The 12,189-nt window shown below is 45.5% G+C and overlaps 1 protein-coding gene across 1 annotated transcript in view; it reads right to left on the reverse strand.

Annotated features, from left to right (window-relative positions):
* TRAPPC12 (trafficking protein particle complex subunit 12) overlaps positions 1-12,189 on the reverse strand; it is an 856,088-nt gene that overhangs the window by 49,810 nt on the left and 794,089 nt on the right. The window contains exon 9 of the mRNA XM_086926387.1: positions 8,833-8,931. Coding sequence (XP_086782513.1) covers positions 8,833-8,931 — 99 coding nt within the window. The remainder of the gene's footprint in view (positions 1-8,832; positions 8,932-12,189) is intronic.

A 12,189-nucleotide genomic window follows, 5' to 3' on the forward strand; every position in this document is an offset into this window, starting at 1 on the left:
TACAACTCCTTCTATCTATAAGGTAGGAAGAAAATACCCATATTCCGTAACTTAACGCTGTCTAGTACTTACTACAGATGTATGCTCGTCCCATTCCTATGTAAGTCTACACATAACAATTATTAAGTTGCATCTGGAACAGATCCTAATAAGAAGAAAAAGAAAATATACATTGCTGAGGCAATGCAGCTGCTAGTGATCTTATCACTGGTCACCTTTGACCTTTCCATATTCTCATTAGGAATTTCATTTTAGCAGGGGTACCTCTAACACAGCTTTACCACGGTCAACAGCAACGGACAGATCAGCAGGTTATTTGGTTTTAGCTGAACATTTGTATTCAAAGATAAATCTCCACTGGCTAGTCTACCTTCAGTATTTTATTAAAAAGTTCTTCAAAAGATATTTGAACAAAAAACAATATTAGTACGAATAATAAAGTAACTGATCTAGTTAAATTAGTGCAACAAAATACATGTAAGTAAACTCTTTCCAGCATCCTTAATGTCGGAGTTTCATAATGTTTCAGGAATTGTTGAACTGGTAGTCAGTAATAAAACAATTTGAGTTCTCTCTCAAGCAAAGACCATATTTTTTATTATATATATTTGATGACGGGAGGGGTAAACAGGATGTTCCAAATTACCCACACACTTGGCAACTTGTCTTGCTTAAAGGATGGGGTCCAGTACTTTCAATAATCAATTAACACGTTCAGCAGCAGATTAGAGAATTAGTTTAGCTTTTTTGCCTAGGCCAGACCTTAACCCACATGGTGCATCTACACCTCCAATTCATCAGGATGGTGGTAAATAATTTGGTCTTAGGCATCCGGATCGAAAGGACGACAATATTTTTTAGAAATAGTTCCTCTCTTTCTTTACCCAGCTATCTCCTACTGCAGAATATCATAAATCCAGTTAAAGGCCCATGAGAATGTGTTATATTATGTGAATTTGTAAAGCACACTATCTGTGCTCTTTCCCCGGAATCCTGCTATGTGCTGATCCTGCTTGGTCCCCCTACTCTTTCTGCATCTGAGCCTGGCCCAAGGCTGTTTATACTCAGCTGCATTTCTCCTGCATCCGAGGGGGCTACTCCTGTGTCCAGCCACCGGGCCCAAACCGCTGATACCCAGATCGTTTTGCCCTGTGTTCCTGCGCCCCATTGCAGGCTGCTGCACAGTGGACTTGCCTGACATGCCCAGAGTAAGACAGCTCGGGGGTCTCCCCATGGGCCAAAACAGCTGTTGCAGACGTAGGCATGAAGCAAGAGTCTACCCCGCCACCTCTCACATCATCCCCTGCCCTTCCCATGAAGCAAGACTACATGGAAACGTTTCTCTCTGACATATGCCAGGAGATGGGCTCCTTAAAGACGGACTTCAAAAGCTGCATCAACAAATTGTGCAAAGACGTCGCAGTGGTGGGAGACAGTGTTGACGACCTGGAACGCACAGTTGACTCACGTGCCGAGGACCAGGAAGCCCTATGGAGGAGGGTTAGTGCTAGAGGACCAACAACTCGAGCTCCAGGCCGAGCAGGAGGACCTGGAAAATCAGAATGACGCAACAACCTTCGCGTTAGGGGCATCCCTCGGTGAGCGGAGGGGGAGGATATCATATTCTTCACCAGGGACCTCTTGATGGCCATTCGTGGGGAGTTGGAGGCCACTCCCCTGGTCTTGGATAGAGCGAATTGAGTCGGCTCCTCCCTGGGGCACCCAGATGTACCACCAGATATACTCACCAGGGTCCCCTTCTTCCACGACAAGGAAACTGTTCTTCGGGCGGTGAGGGTCAAAGCAGACCTGGTGTTCTGGGGCCACGCCATACATATTTTTTAAGATCTCTCCCCCTGACCTTGAAGAAGAGATGGGACGTCAAATGAACATTGGTGCAATCAAGATATCAAGTACCAGTGGACCCATCCCTTTGGATTGCTCTTCACCTGGAACAGGAGGCAATGTATGGTCTGCTCTCTCTCAGAGGCCAGGTCCCTCCTTGGCCTCCCGGGGACTCTGAGGGGTGGCGTCCCTTCCTCTTCCTCTTCCATGCACCCGGACTCCTGGTAGCCCAATTGGCGCATGGTCCAGCGGAAGGGATGCTCCCACCGCAGAAAAACCCACTCAAGCCATGGATTCGGAGAAGGCGGACATAATTGAGCACCTCCAGGAAATGAAGCCGGAATAGGTGCATTCCTCACCTGACAACACTTGACTCACACACCTGCGCCTGCCTCCCTGCTGTCCTACCAGCTCTCCAGCTCTGTGCACAGAAGCTAACCAAGCAGGGCCCAGGGATGGAGTCCGAACTGTTATTCTTTATTGTTTGCTGTTTTTCTCTTGCTCTCCCTCTGTTCACAGGATAGACTAACTGATACTACTGGTTACCGGAATTGCCTTAAGCCACCCCCGAACATGGCGAGCTCTCCTCCACTGAGGGTTTCACCTCACTCGGGTCCGGTACCTTCTCCTTGACCCCTTATATAGTGGGTTACATGGTTGTTGCCCCATTAACCCCTTCCCACGCCCCCATGTGCCCTTCCGGTCCGCTCGAGGTCCCTTCTCTGTTACAGCACTCATATTCCTCCTTGCGTCCAGTGTGGGGGGGGGTTGGTGGGGGGGGGGGGCCTTCTCTGCAGCCTCTGCCCAAGAGACCGTTCTTCTCACCCCAGCCAGCTCAACATCTCTTAGTCTCTTCCTATGACCACCACACATGACCGCAAACTGCTCTCCCTCAATGTCCGCAGGCTTAACTCCTGTGTGGCACTATCTTTTGCAACATGACCTTGACATTATTTTCTTACTCATCTCCTTTGCGCGGACTGTTCCCATATGGCTCACCCGAAATACCCGCACCAACACTGGGTCTACACAACCACTAAGACTGGGTGTCGCTATACTCAGTAATGGAGGTATTTACACAAAAGTTCTCAGATGAGAGATATCTCACTCTTACAGTGGAAAGGGGGAGAGATACCCTGACACTCCTTAACCTATTTGCGCCTAATCAAACACAAGACACATTCATACTACGCATTCTAGCGGACCAGCTGGGCCCCATGGGGCAACTTCAATCTGGTTTGGGACCCCACGCTTGATAGAAATACGCCCCATATCCAGGGCACAGGGGCAATGTCAACGGATACTCAAAAAAGAACTTTGTGACGCAGGCCTGGTCGACGCCTGGCGGTACCTCCACTCAAATGCAAAGAGAATTATTATCCATCATTTTTTTGCTCCCCATGCCATTCCAGTTTGCACCCAGCCATAAGCAAATCAGTCTTGACCCTGCGCCCAATGGTAACAGTCCAGTCCAAACAGTCAGGCAAGGTTCTCCCTGAACTGGAAACACGCATCCTAGGAATGGTTTCACAGTTTCAGCCCTCATCAGCCAGAACACCTTGACTCCATTGGCATGGAGAGCAGGGGACCCACATCTGGGCATACCTATCCAACTCAGGGTGACAAATGCAAAAAGAACAATTGACGGACAGACTGTAGATCAATGTCATACATTCACTTGAGTACATAGATCTGGGCCTAAATCAATTGTTTTTTTTGCTCCCCATGGAATTCCAGTTTGAACCCAGCCACCTCCATTCAGACAAAAAGGACTTTTCCTTCTAGTCACAATTACATTTGTCGTACAGGATGGTTTCTAAGCCACCATAAGCGGAGTGCTGACTTCCATCTCCATAGGTAGGACTCGAGAGGCGCACCCTCCTGAAGCCAAGGTAATGGACGATATTGTCACACTGGAATGCACTGATAAACAGCACCCCATGCAGTGAGCAAAACGTCAGTTGGCCATCTTGAGGGGACAACTCCGGGCTCACTGGCTCAATAAAAATTGAGGGCTCTCTCCTGGCCCTCAACTGAAAATTTGACGAGGGTTGTGACAAAATAGGCACCCTCTTCGCACACAGGTTGCGGCATCAACATGCAAGGTCCCACATCACAAAGCTTCAGAAGGACGGCTCTGGTTGGGCAGTCTGGGAGTCAGACAAACAGGACGCCTTCCAGGACTACTACCCAACCCTTTATGGCTCGGTGGGGAAGATCCCGCCGAGATTGCGATCTACCTCCAAAATTGTCCCTGACCGCCTCTAGATCCTTCCTTAACCCGTGACCTGGAAGAGCCTTTCACGGCTTCTGAACTTCGTAGAGCGCTCCAGGAACTCCTCAAGAAGAAAACCCCTGGTTCTGATGACCTCACCCCAGCTTTTTACATGGCCTACCTGCCTCAACTCCTAACCCCACTGCTCGCATTATATAACTCCTTCACCCATGTCACCATGTCCAGTTCAGAAATTATTCTACTTCCTAAATCCTGCCCCATATCCCTCCTAAAGACCGATGCAAAGCTTTACACCAAAACCCTGGCCAACCGCCTAGAGAATCTCCTCCTGAGGCTGACAGAGCAGGATCAGGTCGGTTTTCTAAAGAACCAACAGGGCCCAGACAACCTCCACCGCCTGGCTCACCTGATCAAAAAGGCCCAGCGTCACTCCATATTTTTCGACTGGGTAATCTTGGCATTCGTGAGGGCAGTGCTGCAGAAAATAGGGCTAGGTCCCGTTATCATTAGTAAAATCACGGCCTATTACCTGCTGCCTACCTCCTCGATCGTACAAAATGGCCAGACCAACCCTACCTTCCCACTGCTCCGGGCCACCTGGTAGGACTGCCTGCTGTCTCCCCTACTCTTTGCCCAGGTGGTGGAGCCCCTCGCTATTCAACTGCTGCGCTCGGTGGATGTCACAGGCATTCCCTGTACTGGTCCTACTTTACGTTGACGACCTCCTCCTAGCGTTGATGGAGCCTGATACCTCCCTTCGGTGGTTGTTCACATTTTGCAAGCCTAAGAGCATATCTTTGGGTAGAAGATCAACTTAGCAAAATCGCAGGCACTCTACCGCACCCTTCCTCCACATCGGTTCCTGCAGCTTCAGGCGCTCTCCTCCTTCCCGTGGCCCACACACTCTACACAATATTTAGGTGTTACCATAACAAACACCTTGTCCTCCTGGATGGAAGTAAACTGGTCACGCCTCCTTGGGATGATCTTAGAAGAACTCCACTGCTACGGGGGAGCATTAAGAGTGCCACAACCTCCAGGACTATTACTGAGTGGCACACTTACACTATATCTCTGAGTGGGTGGTGTGGGAGAGGCAAAAACAATAGGTTCACATGGATAGGGCTGTCGCCTGTAGGCCACTATGGATTTGGATTTGGTTTTGTAAAGCGCGTACCTACCCGAGGGCGTCCCAGCGCTATGGTACATTGCATGGTTGCCCAAACACTCCTGGCTGGGCAGCACTCATGCCGCTACCCCGATGCGCACAGTTCTGGAGAACTGGCCTAGATTAGCTAAACGACGTGGACTGACTACGTTCCCATCACCGAACACCCAAATTGCACAAAACGCCAACTTCTCCCCTGCTCTCCCATGGGAGTCCTTCCCAGAGTGTATATCCGGCGAATGCAGGCTCCTGCGGTATCTTTTCCAAGGCCCGACAATCAAGTCTTTCAAGCAATGCAAACAGGACTGCCACCTGTCCGAACCTGCTAATCAGCAGCTCCGACACTGGGCCCTTCACCCTCCCAAGCCGAAGGCCACGACTCACCCCCTCACCCTCTTCGAACGACATGTTTGTAGCTTTACAGGTTCCCGGGGATTGACATCCAAGACATACGAAGTCATGCACACAAACACACCTTCTCCACCACCACCCCTACCCCTACCAATGGAAATGGTCCCCAGACACTTCAACCACTATCACCCAGAAGCAATGGGAACAGCTCTGGCAGGAAATACCACGTACACACAGAAGCATTGCCCATCAAGAGGCAGCCTAAAAGGTCATGTTTCAATGGCATTACACTCATATATGTTGGGCGTATCCCTCTCTGAAAACCTTCTGGAAGGTGCTGCTGAGCCACATCCGGGGTACGCCTTCATACCCCATACCAGACACTTATCACATGATTATTTTAGGCATCTATCCCTCGTCATTGGCAGCAATGACGCACGTAAACTGGTATCTAGTGTCACTTGACTGGTGCAGCTAAGCAGCTTATAGCGCAGTCCTGGTGCTCCTCATCGGATCCCTCTACTGCATCCTGTTTCACACAACTCTGGCAAACCATTGCACTGGAGCAGCTGGCACACAAGCTGACCCACACAGAAAAGAAATTCCAATGTCTTTGTTCACCCCTCATCCAATACATGTCTCGCCTGGCATACTTATACTTCCAACCCCCCAGACTATAGGGCGCTACACCTCTTTGATGACTCAGTTAGTCATGCTTAACATATTACCACCACTCCCCCCCCCCACTCCCCCCACCCACACTATCTCACATGCCTTTGGGCCTTGAGTGACATACAGGGGACCCCCAGTTCCCCTTCTATCCATCCCAGACCTCTATCTCCATGTCACCAACTTCTTGTTCGTTAGTCCTCCTACCTTTGAACAGTCTGCCCCCTCGGCTCGGTGCCTAATGCGCCTGGACTGTCGCTTGGACCTAAGATAACATCTCCATAGGTCAGACCTTGCCTTTCCAGGGCTTCTACTATGCCTCTTAGTCCTCTAAATAAGCATGGCAGAGTTATGGATCTGTGCTGTCTCTGTACGGTATCTGCTTATTTGATGTCTCCTATCCTCGCAATAGTACCTGCACTATACTGTTGTTCCTCCCTTTGGTGTAAAATTCAATAATCAGAATTTGAACAAAAAGTTCTTTTTATCCAACTGATAAATACCACTTTGAAAGAAGGTATCCTCCCTTATTCTTTCAAGACAAGACACACTACTCACCTGTGAAAGAGACACCAATATACCCTAAAGGCAATAGTTAAATACTGGCTGGGGACAAATATGCAACTGCTGGGTAAGGTCGTTGAGAAATGTGTGACCAATGAACCTGCTCCAAGCATTGACCAAAACAAATGATTAGCAGCAAACCAATCTGGATTTTGAAGAGCCTGCAGCAGAGAACCTGCAACACGAGAATCTTGGTCAACAAACAGGTGTTGTTGGTTGATGGCGAGGCTTGTGTCCTCACCCTTCTGTATTTATCAGCATCTTTGGAGACAGTCGATCGACATAGGCAGTTTTGAAGACCTACATGTGCTCTAAGGGTGGAGTCCTGAACTGAGTCTACTGATTCCTAACAATTCTCAAGCGGCTGGGATGGGTAGGCAACTTCTTCCAGGCCTTGCCACTGTTGCACGTGGTAGTCCTCAGAAGTAGATTTTAGTTCTATATTGTTCTATATGAACGTGAAAATGTTAAGAATCAAGATGGATGGGGCGAGGTGCCTGTTTAGCAATATGCAAACAACTCACAGGTATATTTAAAACCCCTCCATTCAAGACACTTGTGCACAAAAAAAATGCGTTCCACACTTAGAAACCTGGATGGCTTAAAACGTTTTCAGCCTCAATCCGGAGAAAACTGAATACCTTCTTATCCACTGACCATATGGTAATGTTCAACACAGGTTGCCTCAGAGATTTGCATTGTGACAATTTTCTATCTCCCACCTTATTAGGCAATATAATCAAATTGGTGTGTATGTGAATTGACTCTAATCTGTCTATGGCTTTATAAATCATACATATATCAAAAAGAGTTTGACGCACGCTTCACAGTTTAAAGAAACTTAAATCCTTTTTCGAACCCAACAACTTTTATCACCTAGTTTAGACACTGGTTTCAGCCAGTAGAAACTTTGTAATTAGATCTTGGCTGGCATTTCAAAGCTTTCATGAAACACAAATCAAAGCCGATCTTCACTTGACAGCAAGGCTTAGTCGCACATATGAGGAAACTCAACTACAGTTTGTCTACTGTAAGGGATCTCCACTGGCTCACCCTAGAAACCAGAAGAAAGTTTAAACAAGCGTGCATCATTTTTTAAACTCTACATCAACCAGAGTGACTCTTGTCTTCCCCCTCAATACCTGGTAGCTACAACAGCTTAAGACTACAAAACTTTTTGAAAAAATTGCTACTTTTAGAAATGTTGATTTTTGGAAATGCTTAACAGAGAATTAATTTAAGCCGTTTAAATCTCTTTGGAAGCTAATTGAGTGGAACCAAATATTACATTATCTGCCTATAGCAATCTATGGAGAGGCCGAACAATCAATATATCAGGATATGCTCATTTAAGAATCCAATGAAGATCCAAAAAATAGAAACCAGTAGAGTTGAAAGAATGCACCCCAGTTTTAATGTGCTGTCTGCATTAATTTTGGCAGGCAGGCTTTTATCAGAACCTTGAAAAACCTGCACAATATACACCATGATCAAGTGTAAAACGGTAGGCAGTATAACTAATGTTGCTAACTTACCCCTAAAGCATGCTGACCAACTTTATCGAATGCGCTTGTGTAATCGATAAATGATCTTTATACTGGCTGGCCTTCCACTAGAGAACATAAAACATTAGCATTGGTTAACGTGATCATTTCTCCCTTATTCCTTACCTTGGACTCTAGGACTATCATCTAATTTTTTTTTATTTCAAATCACTGTTCTGAGCAGCTAGGAGGATTATCTACTTAACCTCATTAAGTCCTGTTCCACAGCACAGTATCCTTCCCAGCCCTGGTTATCCCAGAGAACTCTGGCTGGAGGTCCGTCTACTGCACTCAGTGTTTTGTAAAAATCCACAGTTACTTTAATCTACTACTGGATTTTACTAAGGCTTCAAATCTGAAGTGAATACAAAACCTCTAAGTTCTTATATTGTCGTTGTTAATTTCTCTGCAAAAAAGAATTTAAAATGAACTGATAAAGAAGTAAGCAAACAGACCTGAAGGAAAATCCTGCCAATGCCACTGAGAAGCTGCGCCTCTTGCTCCGGGTAGTACCTGGTGACGGTGTGATACGCATCTACGGCAAGCACATAGTCCTAAAAGGGAAAAAGAGGAATATCTTACACTTGTTATTTTTTCCCATTCTGTCACTTTTTCCTGTATAAGCTGTCCACAATCAGCGCACAGTTTTTCTTTCTTCCAATTGCTCTGGATGTTGAACTATTACAAATTATTTGTTTTAGTTGACCCAACAGAAGACTCCTAATCCAATGACTTCCTTCCTAACATTTGAGATGACCAATCTCTAGAGGGATAGATGTAGCTGGAGCACATCATTTCGTACAGCTGTTTGTAGATAATGTGCGGTTATATCTCAGCAATGCGGAAATAGACATGTCGCCAAGCAGAAAATGACTAAGCAGCTTTGGATCGGTGTCTGGCTTACAAGGGAATTTGGAAAAGACCCGCCTTACTCCTTAAAATGCTCGAATGAGGAAAATGAATCGCTCTACCACCCAGTGGTCCAGAACCACCAAATTAATTAACATGTACTATTGGGCAATGTACTCAAAACAATGGCTGCAATAGCAGGTCGAGCTCCTTTTGGAGTTGACTTCCACTATCGGCCACTAGTAATTTCGATTATTTTCCTCTGGTACTTACTAGCAGCACTGTGTGACTGTTCAGACGTTCTACTGCTAGGTAAAGAGTGAACGTTTGACAGTAAGACGTTTGTGGTTCCTGGTTGGATTATTTTGTAACCAGCGGTCAGTTATTTAATTCGGACATATGCCAGCTAATGACATTCTCTTAGAAACTGTATTATATAGGGAGATTCAAGCAACATATCTGGCTGTAAAGCTCTGAAACATTAAAAAACCTCTTCTGGGAGGATGAGACCATTCCCTTAACCACTAAAGCATTTATAAATTGCCACATTCTCGACGTCATTACCAGGCACAACTAAACTGGGTTTGCTTTAGTAAGTGTAGTTGTACAGTGTGAGTCATCCACAGTTACATCCAGCGTATCTACACCAGTAGTGGCATAACTGGAGGCCAGTGTTTGATGCTGGGTTTAGGTGGGAGAGGAGTTGGCCTAAGGGCTAGGGCAGTCGACCTCGAATCTGGGGAACTGGGTTCGAGTCTCGACAAGGACGCTTAACATCCTGTGCTTCTGGGCAACTGACAATCTCCCCGTGCCTAACAAAGATTAATGTGCCCTCATGTACGCAACTAGTGCTATGTAAAGCTTTCTGCTACCCAAAACCTTCAGGTCAAGTTCGCACTATATAAAACTCCGTAAAAAAAATAAAAGATGCATGTCAACATTTTTGTAATCATATTTTCCCACGTGGTAGACATTTCAGCAGTGCTGTAGATATTTCTGAGTCTATGGACTAGATACAGAGTTTGGCAGAGAATACCCTCTCCACCTTCTGCCTCATTTAGAGTCACGCAGAACTTTAGTATGTCAGTGATGGAGACTGCTCTGTCTCTACCACTGATATACTCGTCGTGTCTGAAGGAGTAAGGGCTGTTGGAGACTTGGCCACTTGTCTACCCGAATTTTTTGAAGTGGGCGGAAAAATAGCCAGTTTTACTTTCCCACACCCCCATCCAAAACATGGCGGTAAGTGAAGTAAAAAGATTTCAATGAAACCCAGGCCATGGGAGAAAACTACCATGGCGTGGGGGTCAGCTTCTTAATTTTCAAAAACAAAATCCTACTTTGGGATTTTGCTTTTGAAAAAAAAGTATTGAACCATGAGGTTCCTGCCAAAGGTCAGAGATGTCAGCTGGGCTGGTTGGCATGTCTAAATTCAGATACGGTTACTCCATCAGGGAAAAGGAATATTTTACCTGGTTGTCCTGCCACGGTAATGACCATACTCTGAAAACTAAATCGGCCCCAAATTTGTTTTTCAAATCTCCCAAAGAGGTTGAGGTAATGTGCTATAAAGCCCAATGTTTATCCGAATCCCTTGAAAACCCTGTGCTCATGAAGAAGGGTCTAATTTCTCACATGCCCTTGACAGTTCCCTTCTCGAAACAAATCTACAGGTAGGTATTTTAGTCTAACGGCTGATGGGACGGTGTTAATAATAGGAAAGAGACAACAGACTAAGTGCAGCGGAATTTTAATTAAGATAATGCTACCATACTCTTTGGTTGTGTAGTTTTCCCATTCTCCGCTTTGAATGTACCCATCACGTCAACTAAGAATAACAAGCATTTACAATGCAACGGTTTCGCCTTTGGAAAAGTTTGAGCTATTGGCATTGTAAATTACAAAATTTGTATTCATGTGTTGGTTTTGAAAACAGATAAATAAATGGCATTGTCATTTACATTGCCAATAGCTCTAACTTTTCCAAAGGCGAAACCGTTGCATTGTAAATGCTTGTTTATTTATGTGTTGGTTTTGAAAATAGCGAAATGAATAGCTTTGTCATTTACAATGCCAATAGTTTTAACTTTTGTAAACGTGACACCTATAGTATTTGTAATGCAACATGTTTTGTATTTACGTGACTTAGATGTATTGATATTACAAATAATGGCTTTTAATTTTTTTAAATAATCAATACTTAAATAAAAGTTAATGTAATTTGTAATGGCAATAGCTTAAACTTTTGTAAATACCTATTGTGAAGATTATGTTCAGTGTATTTTATTGTGATGAAAATCCAAGAACAGAAGTGAAATATTAACATCTTTTTCGTGACATTTGTAATAAAGCTTGAAACATTGAGAGAACATATTTGAACCAGTTGTTGAATGGTTGCACAGATTGATGCTGTGGTGTTCAGTGATGTTGTGGTGCCCCTGAGTGATGCTGTGGTGGGGCGATAGATAGACGAGTGGGGGTGATAGATAGACGAGTGAGGGAGATAGATAGATGTGGGCGCGAGATTGGGCGCGTGGTGTGGTTGTGTGTGCATGGTTGTATGTATGTGTGTGTGCGGTTAGAGAAGGATGTATGTGGAAGAGAGCAGCAGATCAGCACAGCAGAAGAGAACAGGGAGTTAAAGAAGGACGCAGTGGAAGAGAGCAGCAGATCAGTACAGGAGAAGAGAACATGGAGTTAGAGAAAGAGGTGGGTGGAAGAGAACAACAGATCAGCACAGGAGAAGAAAACAGGGAGTTAGAGAAGGACGCAGTGGAAGAGAGCAGCAGATCAGTACAGGAGAAGAGAACATGGAGTTAGAGAAAGAGGTGGGTGGAAGAGAGCAGCAGATCAGCACAGCAGAAGAGAACAGGGAGTTAAAGAAGGACGCAGTGGAAGAGAGCAGCAGATCAGTACAGGAGAAGAGAACATGGAGTTAGAGAAAGAGGTGGGTGGAAGAGAGC

Source organism: Lissotriton vulgaris, chromosome 6 (assembly GCF_964263255.1).
Source record: "Lissotriton vulgaris chromosome 6, aLisVul1.2, whole genome shotgun sequence".
In the NCBI taxonomy this organism is placed as follows: Eukaryota; Metazoa; Chordata; class Amphibia; order Caudata; family Salamandridae; genus Lissotriton; species Lissotriton vulgaris.